General features: G+C 34.6%; 2 protein-coding genes across 3 annotated transcripts in view; one reads left to right on the plus strand and one right to left on the minus strand.

Annotated features, from left to right (window-relative positions):
• The window catches only part of LOC101900138 (cubilin), a 225,946-nt gene that overhangs the window by 126,131 nt on the left and 79,731 nt on the right, over positions 1-20,084 (plus strand). The window lies entirely within an intron of this gene.
• LOC101900313 (fatty acyl-CoA reductase wat) lies at positions 1,603-19,844 on the minus strand. Its single transcript, XM_005180061.4, has 8 exons — positions 19,752-19,844; positions 11,270-11,382; positions 10,948-11,196; positions 10,624-10,882; positions 5,287-5,491; positions 4,982-5,224; positions 4,657-4,914; positions 1,603-1,867 (listed from the first exon to the last, which is right to left on the minus strand). Exons 1-8 carry the CDS (start codon positions 19,825-19,827, stop codon positions 1,789-1,791), a joined length of 1,482 nt encoding a protein of 493 aa, XP_005180118.1. The 5' UTR covers positions 19,828-19,844; the 3' UTR covers positions 1,603-1,788.

Consider the following 20,084-nt stretch of genomic DNA (forward strand, 5'->3'; position numbering starts at 1 on the left):
CAACTTTGGAGCAAAATCGGAATATCATTTCTATTTTTGAAAATTTCGACATTTTTTGGGGGAGGTACCAGAAGGTGTGCACCTATATTGTCCACCTCCGAACACGATCTAAGTTTGACAAAAATATTAAGTTGTATCAAGTTTGGACTAAATCGAATACTCCCTTCTTGCGCACCAGCCAGACAGGCAGACGGACGGACGGACATAGCTAGATCGACTCAAAATGTTCTGAAACGGATTTGGTTCAAAGAGACCTAGGGTCTAAAATCGTTTTTCGACTGGGCACAAATAATATATACCCTCTCTAGCCATATAGAGGGTATAAAATAATAAGAAATGGAAAATGTTATTTATTTTTACAAAAATAAAAATTAAATCTCGGAACAAAAATGGCTAATAGTTGAAAACCATCGAAGATTTATAACCCCAACTTTAATCAAAAAAAAATTTTTATACTATAATGGAATAACGATATGGCCAATGTTCGAACACGATCTAAATTTCCCAAAAATATTACGATGTGTCAAATTTGGATCAAATCGGCTGAACCAGCCAAACATACAGACAAATAAGTCTAAATGGACTCCAAATATCCGAAAATGAATAACATTTGAAAAGAACAAGGTTCTTAGCCATTATTGCGAGAGGGCACATTTTGGACTTCGGGGCCATAAAAAGAATATGGAACTTAATTCTATATTAGCTTTATTATTAAAAAAAATAATCGATCTTTAAAAAAAGTATAGCTGGTAAGGCTACCATCTAGATAAATTATGCATGGTATTTATTTTTTATTAAGTTGTTCAAGACAATTACATTTCTCTTTGCCTAGAATTGCTTAATAAATCTGCTGATCTCTATTCCCTTGCAATTGATACAAAATGTAAATTAAATTTTAATTGTTGACAACAAAACAATTATTATATGAAATTTTTATTGCAAAAAAATGATTAATATGGACATTTTGAATTACAATATTAGATGTTGAGTAAAGAATTCATCACGAGATGTTTTTATTCTATTTTTTTTTTTAGATTTTATTTTTTGTGAATACGGGAGAAAATCAATTTATAATGGATTTTAAATTACATTGATTTCATTTTTTTTTTTGTAATATAATATTTTTCTAATGAAATAAAGTTCAACACTAATTTCGGTTTTTTACATTTTGTTGTTAATTTATTATGAATTCTCAAATGAATTAACGATATTGTATAATTATTTTAAAATCTAGTATTTCTCATTTATTAACTGAATAGGTGCAAAGTATTGAATTAGCATAACAAAAGAAAACAACAATAACAGCTCTCTATCTTCATATATATATTTTAAGATAAAACATTGATAGAATGGGAGAAAACTAAACGCCTTGACGTATGCACCATATTTTGGTAATACCACCTTTAAGCAGCGTTAAAAGCAACCTAATCAAATGGCGTGTCTCGGCGAAAAACAGTTCACGGCGATTGGAGTCTCTCGAAAACTTTTTTTAATTTTCGAATCGAAAATGATTTTAATTTGTGGTTATTATTCTAAAACAAAAATTAACAGAAAATACTTAATTTATGTTTAACTACTAAATGAAAGATTAATTTATCTAGAAATTGTTTTTATTTTATTGACTCCAAAATATCAAAGAAACCTTTATTTGTGAGTTGATAAAATTAAATCGTACAATAAAATGTTATAGAGTTAACACATCCGTAAAAATAGAATAAGAATTCATGACATAAATCATCCAGCCTTCCAACGGCAGCTTCGAAATATTTCCTTTATAGCCATATATTTTTAAAAGAATATATATTGCGTGGTCCATAGCAGGCCGACACAAACGACGGAATTTAGTGCCACGTGACACATGTAAAATCTAAAAGGAAAAATATTTTTACAGAATTGTTATGAAAATGTTCTTATGAATGATAATTTTTAAATTGATGATTAAAAAATGTTGGACACAAGGGCCATGAGTGAGTAGGTGGACCCAGAGGTCATCTACTGGTGAGTAGATGGGCCCAGACTCCATCATTTTAAGACCGATTGATCTCAAAAATAATTTTGATATAATGGCGCCAGTGTTAACAGCTTTGATTAATAGAAGTTTCTTAGAATCAACTGTTCCCGATATTCTGAAAATGTCCATAATAAGACCAATTTACAAGAGCGGCCTTAAATCCTCATACGAAAATTATAGGCCAATATCAATACTCCCAATTGTTGAAAAGATATTAGAAGAAATTGTCACAAGAAGACTGAATAGCTTTTTAACAAAATATAAAATCATTAGCTCATGTCAGTACGGATTTCAGAAAGGAAAAAGCATCAATAAACTCCTAGGTCACTTTTCCAATGAAATCAACAAAAATTTAGCTGAAAACAGGCACTGTCTAGCAATGTTCATTGACTTCAGCAAGGCATTTGACACTCTATCACATCATAAACTATTGAGCATACTAGAAAAAAACGGAATAAGAGGACACTGTCTAAAATGGTTTGAAGACTACATGAAATATCGCACGTTTAAAGTAAAAATAGATAACACAACAAGTGCAAAATATGGCTCAAAGTACGGAGTCCCACAGGGATCCAAACTCGGGCCCATTCTCTTCATTTTATACACCAATGACATGGTTAAAACACTAAACGATAGCATCGCCTTTTCGTATGCAGATGATACAGCCATATTAGTATCAGATACATCCATAAGATCAGCAGAGCGAAAGATGCAATCGGAGATGAATAAATTAACTAGATGGTGCCATGATAATGGATTGGTAATTAATGCTAGCAAGACCAAGCTGATGCACTTACGAACAAAAAACACACCTGGAACTGATATTTCAATAATATTTCACAACTATGAATGTATTCATAAAAATGATACAATCAACGATCAATATGATGATACTTGCTCAACGAAGATAGAAGTAGTTGACACATATAAATATCTGGGCGTAATTTTGGACACTCACTTTAAATGGAAGTCACACATTGACAACGTCAGAAAAAAACTTAGAAAATCATCATATGCCATTTACCATCTAAGCAATTGTGCTCCATACCACGTCATCCGACAAGCATATTTTTCATTAGCTGAATCGTACCTGAGGCATGGAATAACTTCTTGGGGAAATTCGGCGAATATTTCAATATTACAAACAGCACAAAACAGTATTTTAAAAATACTTCAGAAAAGTTTTGATAAATCTAATATATGCCAACACCTTACTAGCTCCATAACAAACGATCATACTCAACGCACTACCGCACGGCAATGTATACATAAAAAGTTACATGTGCTCAACGTTAAAAATCTCTACAAATCTGTAATTTTAAACGAATTCTCAGAAGATAGTTCGCTGTTGCAACCCATCGACCATAATCTAAACACTAGAAGACAAGCAGAAGGAAGATACAAGATACCTAGCTTCAAAAACGAATACGGTAGAAGAGCTCTCGCCGTTAGCCTGCCAAGTGCCCGAAATGAACTACCCCTAGAAATATTTAATATTAGAAATAAAATAAAAAGGAAAAAAGTATTAAAAAAACATCTAATAAGCTTATAATGCTCAATTGAAAAAATAAAAATAGAATAATAAAAGTATTTTATTGAAATGTGCTATACATAACAGCTGAACTGTGAAAATTAAAGATATAAAATGTATATGTATTAATATTAAGATTACTATTAAAATTATCCTGCATACAAGCTTAAAGCTTCGCGGGAAATGAGAATTGTAAATTATATTATTATACACTTCAATAAAGAACATCAAAAAAAAAAAAAACTGTTGAGAAGATGGGCCCAGAGGCCATCTACTGTAGAGAAGATGGACCCAGAGACCATCTGCTGTTGAGAAGATGGGCCCAGAGGCCATCTACTGGTGAGAAGATGGGCCCAGAGGCCATCTATTTTTGGGTAGATGGGCCCAGAGGCCATCTACTTTTGGGTAGATGGGCCCAGAGGCCATCTACTGTTGGGTAGATGGGCCCAGAGGCCAACTACTGTAGCGTAGATGTACCCAGAAGCCATCTAATGTAGAGTAGATGGGCCCAGAGGCCATCTACTGTTGATTAGATGGGTCCAGAGGCCATCTATTGTTGGGTAGATGTGCCCAGAGGCCATCTACTGTGGCGTAGATGGGTCCAGAGGCCATATACTATGGCATAGATGGGCCAAGAGGCCATCTACTGTAGAGTCGATGGTCTTCTTGACCATATAATGTCGTGTAAATGGGCCCAGGGGCTATCTACTGTAGAGTAGATGTACCCAGAGGCCATCAACTGTAGAGTAGATGAGCCCTGTAGATGTGGCAGTGGTCATCTACTGTGGAGTAGATCGGCTCAGAGGACATCTACTGTACAGTAGGTAGGCTCTGTGGCAATCTACTGTTGGCTAGATGAGCCCAGAGGCCATCTACCGTAGCGTAGATGTGCCCAGAGGCCATCTACTGGGGCGTAGATGGGTCCAGAGGCCATATACTGTAGCGTAGATGGATCCAGAGGACATCTAATGTAGAGTAGATGGGCATCAGAAGTTACAGATGAGACCATCTACTGGTGAGTAGATGGACCCAGAGGTCATCTACTATCATATGAATTTTTAGAACAACCGATTTAGTCATGAGTCAGTTTGGGCTAGTCAGCTCGTTAGCTTACCTCTTAAGTTTACTCTTCGCTGCGGGTATAGTCTCGGGCTCTTCTTTGCCAATGAACTCTCTCAAACCCTTGGCGAAGCGCAGTAAATACTCATTCCAATCCACTGATGTCATATCAAAATCGAACAATTTGCGATCCTCAGGCGACATGGACTGCCACAGGTGTCTGGTATTGGTGGTGGCAAATGTAAAATCGTGGGTAATAAAATGGGCCGCCGCATCGGTCAAACGAGCGATCTTTTCATTCACTTTAAGCATGCTGAAAACAAGAAACAAGTTCAGGAAAATTCAATCATGTTAATTTCCATCCCGTAGTATTCATTTACCTTATCTTGGAGCCACTGATTTTGAAAAACAACTGCATGACATAGGCCGGTACTGTTTGGTACATAATCGTAGCCAGACCATATAAACGTGGACTTCCTATCAGTCGGATCGTTGGATACCATAACATTTTCGAATAGGGCATATCGTTGTTGTAGTTTACTAAAGTATCTATATATTGGCCCCATGTCAGGAAATTTGGTTCATCGGGTATTAAATTGTAAATGGGGATTTCTTTGGTGGAACTGCAAAATATCGTAAGGTTAATTGTGATGGGTATGAGATGATGTGATAATTCTGGAATTACCTGCATTTATTTGAAGAGGACGCATTGGACCATGCCGCAGCCAATATCATGTTGGCACAGTAATCGACCGGGACTATTGGAGCGTGCCTTGGATAGGCAATGTTTACGACTCGCAAGACTCCCATTAAGACACCAAATGTTACCCCAACCGCTCCCTGGATATTGTCTATCCAACCGCCAAACGGTTCTTGGTAGGTCGAAAGAACTGCAAAAAATAAGTAAAATCGCAACTTATATGTGATGCATTATATGCATCTAAATATGAGCCGATTACGACAAAATTTACGAAGGTATTGTAATGTGAGAGAAACCATCACGATATCTATTTATACCCTACACCACAAGGTGGTCAGGGTATTATGTCTTTGTGCATTTGTTTGTAACAGGCAGAAGGAAACGAGATAGACCCATAGTTCCTTTTGATGATCTGCATAGAATCACATTCTGAGCCGATTTATGCATGTCCGTCCGTCCGTCTGTCCGTCCGTCCGTCCGTCCGTCCGTCTGTCCATGTATTTTTGTAAACAAAGTACAGATCGCATTTATTGCCGGATCCAAATGAAATTTTGCAAAGATCTTTTGTTTGGCCCAAGGACGAACCCTATTGAAATTGGAGATAATCGGTCAAAATTTAGATATAGCTCCCATATATATCTTCATCCGATTTGCTTTTTATAGTGCACCAAACGTGTAATATCAGCCCGAATTGTATGGAATTTTGCATATACACCCAAATTAGGCCTGAAAATAAGTATGCCAAATCTGATCGAAATCGGTTCAGATATAGCTATAGCTCCCATATATATTGTTCATCCGATTTGTTATTTTTGTCCACCGCCGCCGTAATATGCACTCTGCAACAACAATATTTGGGGAAATATATCAAATACAGCTCAGAAATACATTTGCTAAATTTTATCGAGATCGGTTCAGATTTGGATATAGCTCCCATATATAACTTCGTCCGATTTACCTTTTTTTGTGCACTAAACGTCTAATATGTGTCCAAATGGGATGGAATTTGGCACTTACGACCGAATTGAGTCTAGAAGCTAGTATGTCAAATTTGGTGAAGATCGGTTCAGATATAGCTATAGCTTCCATATATATTATTCATCCGATTTGTTATATTTGTTATCCACAACCCCGTAACAACGATATTCAGGGAAATTTATCAAATACAGCTCAGAAATATCTTTGCCAAATTTTATCGAGATCGGTTCAGATTTGGATATGTATATCTTTATTCGGTGTAGGGTATCATAAAGTCGGCCCCGCCCGAGTTTAAGACTTTCTTTACTGGTTTTTTCTATTATTTTCACACCAGATCTAAATAAAAAAGATATTAGGATATGTCAAATTGGAAAAGAGTCGTATGCTTGTCTAACATTTTTTTAAGATATATAGCTATATCAAATTTTGACCCTTTGTGGAGGGGGGGGGGGGTACAACAAAGAGTCGTCCGCTATATTCCATTTTAACAACAGATCTTGAATTGATAGAAGCATTAGGATATGTGGAGTTTGAAAGTAATCGGCTGCTCATTTAGCGTTTTGTTAGTTTCATGGCTATACAAAATGTTGACCCCTTTATGGGGGAGGTACCAGCAGAAGTGGACAAATATATCCCATCCCGGATCTTGTGTTAAAAAAATATTTTAGTATGAATTTTCCAAATTTTTGACCCTTTGTGGGTGGGAGGACTTGATGTAGTGGACAGATATTGCCCATTTTGGCACCTGACCTAGCATTGATGCAAATATTAGGACTTGCAAAGTTGTAACAAAATCAGATTATCCTTTCCCTTTCTGTGCAGAAAAACATTTTTTGAAAAATTCGATTTTCTGTGGGGGAGGTATCAGAAGAAATGGAAGAAAATGAAAATGGAAGATCGATTTAATTGTAATAATAATATTAGGATGCATAAAGTTTGGACCAAATCGGATACCCCTTCGAGAGTTATAGAGCGCACCAGACAGAATGATGGACAGACGGACGGACACCCTTAGATCGACTCCAAATGTCCCAATGTGTTTGGTCCCCGTTATTTCAGTGAAACCTATTCTCCCGGTAGGCCCTTGTCTGCTTTTTTTTATACCCTCCACCATAGTATGGAGGGTATATTAAGTTTGTCATTCCGTTTGTAACACATCGAAATATACATTTTAGACCCCACAAAGTATATATACTCTTGATCAGCATAAAATTCTATGTCGATTTATCAATGTCCGTCCGTCTGTCCGTCTGGCCGTCTGTGGAAATCACTCTAGCTTCCGAACGAAATATAGTAGGTTTATAAAATTTTACTCAAATGTGTATTATGTCTGCAGGAATTTTGGTATGGAATATGGGCCATATGTAGGTCCACGTCTTCGTATAGCCCCCATATAACGGTACCTCCCGATATTCGGTATTTTGATGATTTTAGCGACATTATTTACCAGAATTATTTCAAATTTAGTATTTGAAGTTCGTAATGGATACTACAGCATAAAACAGAAAATGGACCATGTAGGTCCACGTCTTCGTATATCCCCCATATAACGGTACCTCCCGATATTCGGTATTTTGATGATTTTAGCGACATTATGTTAGCGACATTATGAAATTCGTATTTGAATTTCATAATGAATACTACAGCCTATGACAGAAAATTGTCTCTTCAGGTCCACATCTTCGTATAGCCCCCATATAACAGTACCTCCCGATATTCGGTATTTTGATGATTTTAGCAACATTATTTACCAGAATTATTTCAAATTTAGTATTTGAAGTTCGTAATGGATACTACAGCATAAAACAGAAAATGGGCCATGTAGGTCCACGTCTTCGTATATCCCCCATATTACAGTACCTCCCGTTATTCGGTATTTTGATGATTTTAACGACATTATTTACCGGAATTGTTTAAATTTTGGTATTTGAAGTTCGTAGTTGATACATCCTAAGGCAGAAAATGAGTCATGTAGGTCCACATCTTCGTATAGCCCCCATATAACGGTACCTCTCGATATTCGGCATTTTTATGATTTTAGCGATGTTATTTACCGGAACTATTTCAAATTTGGTATTTGAATTTCATAATGAATACTACAGCCTATGACAGAAAATTGTCTCTTCAGGTCCACGTCTTCGTATAGCCCTCATATAACCGAACCTCCAATATTCGGTATTTTGATGATTTTAGCGATGTTATTTACCGGAACTATTTCAAATTTGGTATTTGAATTTCATAATGAATACTACAGCCTATGACAGAAAATTGTCTTTTCAGGTCCACGTCTATAGCCCTCATATAACCGAACCTCCAATATTCGGTATTTTGATGATTTTAGCGACATTATTTCCCGGAATTATTTCATATTTTGTATTTCAAGTTAGTAATGGATACTACACCCTATGACAGAAAATTATCTGGACAGGTCCATTTATAACCCCCATGGTACCTCCCTATATTCGGAATTTTGATAATTTTAGCTACAGATTTTTTTCTAGTTTCGCATTTGAATATTGTAATCGCTTGTGACAAAAGTTACCTATGCAGGTCCAAGTCGTTGTATAGGCCCTAATATACTGCTACATTCGGTATTTTTAAGATTTTAACAGAATTCTTAACGGATTTTATTTATTTATTTTTGTTTTTTTTTTTTAAATTTTTGAATTTATTTTTGTTTTTTTGAAAATTTTTGAATTTGTACCAAATGGTGGAGGGTATTCAAAGTTCGGCCCGGCCGAACTTACAGCTTTTTTACTTGTTTATCTTCACATCAAAAGGTTGAAACTAAAATCTTGGAATTTTGGATGAGGGCCACACTTGTTCCGAATGTCTAAAATAAGTCTTGGTTTTTGGAAATGTGTACTAGAACGGTGCGAAAAGTACTAAAAGGTACTAAATATGGTACCTGTTATATTTTACGAACCATTAGATTTAGAACTCTTAAATATGGAATGAGGGTAACTGATGGAGTTTAAGATTGATGTTCCAAAAGGTTTTTAGAAATTCTCGCTATAAGAGTACGAAACGTATTAAAGTATACTATATTTGGTACCATTTTGTATCATGTGAACGTTTAGAGCTAAAAACATGAAATTTGGAATGGAAATCAATTTTATGGAGTAGGGTAGATATAAGGAGGTACTTCTGGAAGTGGGTACTCATGTATACGAAAAGTACTAAATGGTACTAAATTTGGTACAATTGAATGAGGAGGAGCGGATGGTACTGGAATCCTCAAATTTTAATTTTGGGGAGTGTAGGATTGGGATATGGAGATAGTTTCCAAAATTGTACTTATCTGCATGAAAAGAGCTAAATGTTACTCAATATGGTACAATATCGATTTGGGTGAACCATTGCATTGTAGGACTGAGGTATGTAGGTAGGTTTGGAAAAACGTACTAAATGGTAGAAAATTTAGTACAATTTGTATTTGGGTGAACCAATAAGTGTGGAATTCTGAAAATTTCAATTGGGATTGCTGTATTTGAATTTAGGATTGGGATATGTTGAAAGTTTTGGAAATTCGTACTTATGTGTACTATATGGTACAAAATTTGGTACAATTTGAATTTGGAGGAGCCGATAGAACTGGAATGCTGACATGTGAAAAAAAGGTTAATATTTCATTGTGAGATTTGGTACGAAGGAAGTTTTGGAAATTCGTACGTGGTACATAAATTCGTTCAATTTAACATTTGAAAAAACAGGAAGAGTTGAAGATTTCTATTGGATTGTTTGATGTAGGTAGTTAGGGAAATTTGCACGTATATTAACTATATTCTATTAAATTCGATACAAATTGGTTTTTGTTGAACCGATTGATTAGGAAATTTAAAATGTTGGTATTGTGGTCTCTGTTGGTAGGTAGGGTTAAGAGTAAGAGAGTAAGTAAGAGTTATGTTAAGAAATGCGTTCGGCAGGCGTACGAACGGTACTAAATGGTACTGATATTGCTTGATATCAGAAATTTGAATTTGGAAGTGGTTGTAGAAATATGTACTAAAAAGTATTAAATTTGGTATTCTGATAATGGATTGAGCTGGAAGTCTAAAATTTGGAATTAGGGACAACTTTTGTGTGGTTTGGTTGACACATGGCGAGGGATTTGAATATAGGTACTAAAAAGTACGAAAATTACTAAATAATAACAATTTTGATATTTTAGGGAAGGAATAGAGCTGGAAATCTGACATTTGTAGTTTTTTCGAAATTCGAACAAAAAAAGTAGTAAAATTTACTACATTTGGTGCCAATTCAAATAAAGATTGTATACATTATGCCGAATTTTCTGAATTGTAAAATCAAAGAGTTTTAAGGGAATATAATACAATCACTTACTTATTCCTGGTCTAAAAATACAAATCGGCAATGAGCTAGCTTCAGACCGTATAAAATTTTCTGTTATAGCTTTAGTAAAGGTGTAGGTGTTGGGAAATTTTCCGACGAATTTCGATGATAAAGAATCAAATTTTTCATCGCCCAAGGCCTCTTTAACACTTAAAAGTTGTTGGCAGGTTACGCTTAGATTTTCAGAGCAAATTCTCTCTTCGGTGTGGGTCGTGGAAGTGACGAAGGCCGTAGAGACATGGACAAAGGACTGCAAGGGAGATACAGTTTAATATAAACTTAAAAAAAATCGAGAAAATTGCAGCATCAACTCACCACCAAATGTTGCATTTCCTTTGCCATGGCGACAATGTCCACGGTGCCCTGGACATTGATTGCTGTGGCAACACTTAGCTTTTCATTGAAACGCACCGTGGCCGCACAGTGCAGTATCACTTCGACATTTTCGACTAGCGTTAGATAATCATCATTCGATAGACCCAATTTATCCTGAGCACAATCACCCTCCATTAGTTGGACACAATCCATAAATTTAGGTCGCGTGGCATGGAGTTTGTCGAACAACTTGAAAAACAGAAAATTAATCAAGTCAACACTTGTCGCAGGCCAACATTTTTCAATTATCTCAATTACTTACAGGTGTTTTGATAATTTCATTAAATCGTTCTTTAACATCTTGTCCGGCTCGGGATCGGGCCAGTACATAGATACGTTTTATGTTCGTACAGCGTAAAATTTTTTCAATTAGAACTGCAACAAAGAAAATGAAAGGTAAAGGTAAATTATAGCAATTTAAGGGGATGAATTTATAAATGTTTAACTACATTGTTTACTATGTAGTAATTACTGTAATTTTTCAGATCGATTATTGTCTTCTATGACGGGTGTTAATTGTCGTCTAAGCCTACCATTAGTCACGTGGTACATGACACGGTGACTTCATTACTGGTTCATTGATCTTATTCTAAAAGATTTTTCATTAAAGGGGATTATATGGAACCCCTTAATATGGCCCAAAAAGAACTTAAAGTGTCAATCGGCTTTGCCCATATCATGGTACAATGAATTCAAGGTAGGGCAGAACTACCATATGATTTTATTTTTTTTTTTATTTTTCTGGCTTAATATGTCAACTTCATTTGCTTATGTGTGTGTTTTCTTTTCAATAATAAAAAGTTGTTCAGAAAATATTCAAATTCGGGTGTTTTCAAAATGCTTATTGCAACGAATGCATCGACAAAATCTACAGTCTTTGTCGCGAAATAAACCATAAAAGATATATAGAACATGATATTGAAAAGAAAATTTGACCATTCATTCAGTTTTCGTGGTTTTAAATTATTTATTCAAAATCAATGCAACAAGTTGTTTGCTTTATTATTGTTTTGATAGTAATTCTGACATTACAAGCCAAACAGGTAGACCTCTATACTTGCAATTTTTTCAAAGTTGACCTACCTTCTCTTCATTGTACCATGGCCCATATATGCCTAACCTCAGCCAATGTTCGGTTATTTAAAAATATATTTTGATTTCTGTTATGATTATTCAAATTATTGACCCTCTATGGAATGGGTTCCGATGAAATGGGCCAGTATTGTACATTTCGTATCGGACCTAAATAAATATGATAAAAATTGCTGATGTGTTTCGCAAGTTATGACAGATAAAAGTATTGAAATTTGTGTTCCATTGCGGGTGAGGTATCAGAAGGGGTTCGAAGATGTATAGCATCTTCACAACAAATCTTGTATTAGCAAAAATGTTTGTTGTTTGAAATTTGAAGAGAGTTGGACGCTTATTTTGCTTTCTTTGAGTGTTTTGTCTTTCAAAGGGTTGATCCTTATGTGGGGGTTTTTTCGGAAGAAATAGTCCAAACTCTTCCATCTTTATATCAATCATGTTTTGATGCAAATATTGAGATTTGCCCAGTCTGAATGGAATCGGATGTTATTTTTGTGTATTATTAGCTCCATGGATATTTAAAAGGTTGACCCATTAAGGGGAAGGTACCAGGAGAAGTGGATCGATACACCCCAGCTTCACATCAGATCTTGTGTTAGTAGAAATAATGGCATGTGTGAACTATGAAGAGAACCGGATGCTTATTTCATATTTTATGGCCGCTTTGGTTATTCAAAACTTTGACCCTTTGTGGTGGAGGTACCAGAAGGAATGGTCCGATCTCTATCGTTTTTATAACAGATCTTGTGTTGATAGAAATATTCAGATGTACAAAGTCTAAATGGAATCGCATGTTAATTTCGCATTTTTTATGTTCTTAATGAATATTCCAAATTTCGACTTTTTGTCGGGGAGGTACCAGAAGGAGTGGACCGATATATTCCATCTTAACACCAGATCTTGGGTTTATAAAATCGGATAATCGGACCCTTACATCACATTTTATAAACGTTATAAATATTCAAAATATTGACCCTTTCTGGAGGAGGTACTTGATGGGGTGTACCGATGTTTTCCATTTTCTCAGCTGACCTTGCACTGATGCAAATATTAGAATTTTAAAAAATTTGAGCAGAAGCGGATTATCCTTTCTCTTTCTGTGCAGTTAATATTTATTTACTTATTTTTTATTTTTATTTATTTATCATTATTATTATTTTTGGAAAATTTCGACCTTTTGTGGGGTATGTACCAGAAGGAGTGAACCGATATATCAGACTTTGGCTTAATTAAAATAGTGGGATGTGTGAAATTTGAAGACAATCGGACCCTTACATCACATTTTATAAGTGTTATAATTTTCAAAATGTTGACCCTTTGTGGGAAAGTTACTTGATGGAGTAGACCGATATTGTCCATATTCGCACCTGGCCTAGCACAAAATTTGCAAAATTTGCTCAAAATTAGACAATCTTATTTTGTTCTATAAGGTAAATTCTTGAAGTTGTGGACCAATATTGCCCATCTCCGAAGTCGATCTAAGTTTGATAATAATATTACGATGTACCAAATTTGGACCAAATCGGATACTCCCTTCGAGAGTTATCGTGCGCACCATCCAGCGGACGGACGGGCGGACATCGCTAGATCGATTTCAAATGTTCTGAAATTGATTTGGTTCAAAGAGACCTAGGGTCTAGAATCGTTATTTAGATGAGGTACGTTTTGGTCGTAACAAACGATATATACCCTCTCTAGCCATATGGCTGAGGGTATAAAAAATCCATCAACTCCCACATCCCAGCAAACAATTTTATTACAAAAAAATTGAATTATTAGGTATAGTTTACAAAACCCTATCCTCACCCCTTACATAGAAAGTAAATAAGTAAGTAGCCATTTTAAAACACTAGAATTGAATTTAAACTTTTATTTATTGAACAGTGTGGCTTGTTTGTTCGGGATACCGTAGTATTTTGTTGTTGCAAAATGGTCAGGCTTATCCCTTTATTGTTGTTTTTATAAAAACAACGTTTGTTTATTAGTGGAGAACGATGGTAATGTTTACCAGGGGGTAAGGCAGGGAATACCTAGATTTCGGAAAGAGCCACCAATCCTCATCAGTTCCCTTGTTTTTGTCTGGGATATTCTCCCCAGAAGTTATTTTAAAAATAACTTCTATGACAAAAAACATTTTTTACCCAAGTGACGAGATCGTAAGCTCAATAGAAGAGGAACCAAAGAATTATATAAAACTAAAATTCTTTTGGAAAGTCTTCTAAATCTTACAACCGCACTTATAAACATTTTCATCTTTCTCCACTTTCTCCACTCACTTGGGTAAAAAATGTTTTTTGTCATAGAAGTTATTTTTAAAATAACTTCTGGGGAGAATATCCCAGACAAAAACAAGGGAACTGATGAGGATTGGTGGCTCTTTCCGAAACCTAGGTATTCCCTGCCTTACTCCCTGGTAAACATTACCATCGTTCTCCACTAATAAACAAACGTTGTTTTTATAAAAACAACAATAAAGGGATAAGCCTGACCATTTTGCAACAACAAAATACTACGGTATCCCGAACAAACAAGCCACACTGTTCTATTTATAGACAAGGCACGGTCGACAAAGGGGTTTTTGTTGTAACAGACAAAACCAACTTACATGGTTATGCTACTTCGTTCAGGTTGAACGAAAGCATAACAAGTGGAGAAAGATGAAAATGTTTATAAGTGCGGTTGTAAGATTTAGAAGACTTTCCAAAAGAATTTTAGTTTTATATAATTCTTTGGTTCCTCTTCTATTGAGCTTACGATCTCGTCACTTGGGTAAAAAATGTTTTTTGTCATAGAAGTTATTTTAAAATAACTTCTGGGGAGAATATCCCAGACAAAAACAAGGGAACTGATGAGGATTGGTGGCTCTTTCCGAAACCTAACCATCGTTCTCCACAAATAAACAAACGTTGTTTTTATAAAAACAACAATAAAGGGATAAGCCTGACCATTTTGCAACAACTTTTATTTATTTATTTTTATACCCTACACCACAAGGTGGTCAGGGTATTATGTCTTTGTGCATTTGTTTGTAACAGGCAAATGGAAACGAGATAGACCCATAGTTCCTTTTGATGATCTGCATAGAATCACATTCTGAGTCGATTTATGCATGTCCGTCCGTCCGTCTGTCCATGTATTTTTGTAAACAAAGTACAGGTCGCATTTATTGCCCGATCCAGATGAAATTTTGCATAGATCAATTGTTTGGCCCAAGGACGAACCCTATTGAAATTGGAGATAATCGGTCAAAATTTAGATATAGCTCCCATATATATCTTCGTCCGATTTGCCTTTTATTGTGCACCAAACCTGTAATATCAGCCCGAATTGTATGGAATTTAGCATATGCACCCAAATTAGGCCTGAAAATATGTATGACAAATTTGATCGAAATCGGTTCAGATAAAGCTATAGCTCCCATATATATTGTTCATCCGATTTGTTGTATTTGTTACCCACAACCGTAGTATGCACTCCGTAACAACGATATTCTGGGAAATATATGAAATACAGCTCAGAAATATCTTTGCCAAATTTTATCGATATCGGTTCAGATTTGGATATAGCACTCATATATATCTTTATCCGATTTCAAATTAATTGTGCACCAAATGGGCAATACAATTCCGAATTTAAAAGAAACAAATGCTTCGGCATATTTAGTCCTTTGAACTTTAAATTATAATTATAATCATAGCGTGTATGATTGAATTATCCCATAAAAACTTTTAATTGTTATGTGGAGCTCTACTAAATTAGCAAATTGGTGTAGGGTATCATAAAGTCGACCCCGCCCGACTTTAAGACTTTCTTTACTGTTTTTTTTTTTTTTTGCGATATAAGGGACCAAAGCTTTAAAAATCAACAACTTTCAAAATTCCAGATTCATCCGTTCAACACTCAAAATATGTGAAATCAGTCCCCACTCAGATCAAATAAATACTTTTTCAAAATGAAATTATATAAATGTTTGTGAAATCTTAAAAGGAGACATTATTCTGTAATTTTCACATACTCACATCCTAATATTTCGATCGGGACATAGTATGGAAATCTATGTCCTTTACTTCTGCTACCTCCCCCATAAACGGCCAATTTTTGAAAATCTTGAATCTCGTACAATTCAAACGAGATCTGTGATTTAGTCTAATTTCTGGAATATCCTTATATGTGTGTCAAGACAAGTTTTGTTTTTTTTTTAATAATTGCTTAAGGACCAAAAAATGTTGTTTGTTTCTAAGAAAATCTTGACACAAATCCAGTTTTTTACCACTTTCAAGTATTTACTGGCTAAGAATCGTAGATTTTTTAAAATATTTGTCATAGCTTTCTCCGAACGGTGGATTGAGATGTCAATCGACATAAAACGTCTTTCTGAACAAACTAGTGTATTTTTACAAATATTTTTACAACATGTTTCTGAAACAAATTTTTGAAGAATTTCCTCACCAAAAACCGTGGATTTTTGTTAGGATAATTCGAAGGACCTCCTGAAAAATATGAATATTTCAAAGCATTGCATGAAAATCAATCAAAAAGAGGACATTTGAAGGATATCTTGATGAAAAGTCGTAGATTTTTAAATAATATTTTGATACACATCCTGACCAAAACTTATGGAATTTTTAAGGATATGTTTTAGGGTTTCGGTACAAAGATTTTGATTTTTTTTTTTTTTTTTTGATATTCAGCCTAAAAAAAGTTTTATTTTATTAAAACAATTTTAGGGACTCCTTTCCTAAACCGATGATTTTTCTTTAAACTTATTTCAAGGACGTCCAGGCAAAAATATTTTTATATTTTTAGAATATTCTCTATATTTGGCAAATAATGTAAGCCCTATTGTCGCAACATGTAAAAGCATATAATTGGCCATTGCACAGTTCTATATTGATAAAAGGGTACAAAAGTCTTTTTTTTTGGTGAGAATTTTCCAGAAAAAAAGTTATTCGTGATGGAATTCAAGCGTGATAGTGTGATTTCTTTATATTTGGCTGGAAAACCACAAGTGGCTATCGTTAGAGAACTCCAGCATTTAAATGTGAATAAATCTTTTGTTTCTCATACCATCGCTTGTTACCGAGATACTGGTAATGAAGCCCGACGTCAAGGAAGTGGATGGAAGAAAAGAGCAACATCAGCAGGAATGGTTCGAAAAGTAAAGAAACGACTTGATCGAAGCCCGCGTCGCAGTGGCCGAAAAACGGGTCGTGACCTGAACATATCGCAATATTCAATTCGGCAAATATTGAAAAATGAGCTCGGGTTAAATCCACTGATATTCGAAAAAGTTCAAGAACTTACAGAAAGAAAATAGACTCAAAAGAGCTAAAGAGTTGCTTCGCTTGGCCGAAAGTGGTGAAATGCCGAATTTGGTTTTCTCCGATGAGAAAACATTCCTTGTCCAGCAGTTTGTAAACAAACAAAATGATCGTGTTTATTTGCCAAAGAGGTCAGCTGAAATGTGCACCTTCGGTTGGCAACCAGAACTCAAGCGCCGGCCATGGTGATGGTGTGGGCCGCCACAACAGCCGACATTTTTGAAACTCATCAACACCCAAGAAATACTTGAAAATACTTTTTTCAGAAAATCCACGACTCTAATGGAAAAAACTTTGAAAAATATTTTTTATTAAATCCGCTTATATTTTTTCTTGGCCAGGATATCCTATTTAAACAACTAAGTATTCTTAAACAATATTTAAAAACAGCTATTCTTAGCCAGAAAATGCTTGAAGAATATTTTTTTTAGAAAATCAACGACTCTTCGAAAGGAAAGTCCTTGAAAAATACTTTTTCCTAATCCAAGATTCTGCGCAAATTTTCCTCAAAATACATCTAGGCCAGGAAATCCTCGAAAAATATTGTAAAAAAAATCACCATTCTTTACAAATCCCCATTTCCAAGTCTTTAAAAAATCTTTAAAAAAAGAAAAAAAATCCAAAATCCACGCTTAGAAAATCATTATCATGTCATATTTTAAAATATTCCCCATTCCTTTCTGCGAAATATAACAAAAATGAAAAATACTTCTTCTAAAATGAGAGATTGAAACTTTCTTTTTAAAAATTGGGCGACTCTTGAGGAGGAAACTTGGAAAATACCTTCTTGAAATCCCAGAAATACATTTTTAACAAATGTAAACCAGAAAATCCCTAAAAATTATTTTTTTAATTTGAATCCCTGAATAGAAATTCCCTGAAAACTGAGTTTTTAATAAATCACGTTTCTGAGCTAAAAATCCTAAAAAAATTACTGTTTAAAACAAATCACCATTCTTGGCAACAAAATCCTAGACAATTATTTTAAAAAAGCTCCTGTCTTGACAGTAAATCTTTGAAAAATACTTTAAAAATATCCAGAAATCCTTTATTTTTTTTTAAATTCACGATTCCAGCCAAGAAAATCTTTAAATTTTTTTTTCAAAAAATCCTCGATTTTTACAGGTGGTCCTTGAAAAATATTTAAATCTTCGATTCTTTGCCAGAAAATCCTGATAATTATTGAAATAAATCCAAAATTTTTCCCCAGGATATCCTTAAAAAACTGTTTTAAAATCCACAATCTTTAGCCACTTGAGGAAATGTTTTTAAAATCGTCCACGTTTGTTGGCTAGGAATCCTCTGAAAATTATTTTAAAAGGAAATCATTGAAAATTGATTTTTAAAATACTTGAAAAATCATGACCCGGAAATCCTTAAAAATGACTCAGGCCAGGACTCAGGGCCTATTTCTTCATGATAAGTTTGAAAAAATCCACAATTCCCAGCAGAAAATACTTAAAAATTCCCTTAAAAATATGAATAATTAGCTCACAAATCCTTGAAACTTTCTTTAAAGAAATCCACGATTTATGGCTAGGAAAATTTGGACGGATTAAATTCATGAACAATTTTTTTTTAAACGGCACGATATATAAATCGTATAAATCGCTATAAATACATGATTGATAGCCAGAAAGTCCTTGAAAAAAAATAAATTCGTAGCCTCGTTCGCACCATACGAAGTTTATACTTTTTTTTTAAATGTTCACCTTTTGTGTGCAGATAACTAAAATGTCTTCATATTCAAAGTTAGGATCAACACCAATAGTCCTTCCACCGTAAAACTCATGAGAATTGAAAATTTTAGCCTTTTATTGTAGAGGTTGCAGAAGGAGTAAACCTTCATATCCCATTATTGCACTTTATCTAAATTCCGTGGAAACATTATTCAAATCTTTAAGCATTTGTGCGGGAAAGGGGGGAACATGAAAAACCAATGTGATATACTTATTACAATATATCAAGTTTGGTCTTAGCTTCGCTTTCACTTTTTTTTTTTTGTTTTTTTTTTTTTTAAATTAATTTTAATTAAAATAATTAAATTATTCTTAAGAATGTTGACCCTAGCCACATCGGCCCAAAAACTGATGGGCATAAACAACAACAGACTTTGGTTTCGGAGTCGGTCTCGAGTACTGTCCAGGAATAGCTAGACTCCATAACCCTGCCCAAAATTGAATTTAGTATCTTACAAAACAACTTTAATGGGTATTGAATAATGTTGATTAATAAAGGATAATAATTTTTCTGGATTCTTTGGCCGTTTTAGCTGCGCCCGCTGTTATTTATCCTTTATCATGTACCGATATTCCTGCAAACACTACTACTTACCCTTGCCCAGAAATCCTGTTCCGCCCGTAACAAATACCGTTTTATTGTTAAAAAATTTCTGAATTTCGGTGTCCATGTTTTTATTGATTTTTTTTTTTTTTTTTCAAAAATGTAATTATTTCTTAGTTATTAGCTGAGCTTTGCTGCACACCTTTCTGTGCGGGTAAATAAACTGAAAGACTGTTGTGTTCTTGTCGTTTTATTTATTTGTTATTTGAAAACAGTGTTGAATTCAAATAAAGGTAAACATAAATTAAAACGCGTTTCAGTTTGCTTGAGTTGAACCTAGCATACCCTACACAGCAAATTGAAACATTGTTTTTGATTTCTAAA

The sequence above is a fragment of the Musca domestica genome, unplaced genomic scaffold (genome assembly GCF_030504385.1).
Source record: "Musca domestica strain aabys unplaced genomic scaffold, Musca_domestica.polishedcontigs.V.1.1 1, whole genome shotgun sequence".
In the NCBI taxonomy this organism is placed as follows: Eukaryota; Metazoa; Arthropoda; class Insecta; order Diptera; family Muscidae; genus Musca; species Musca domestica.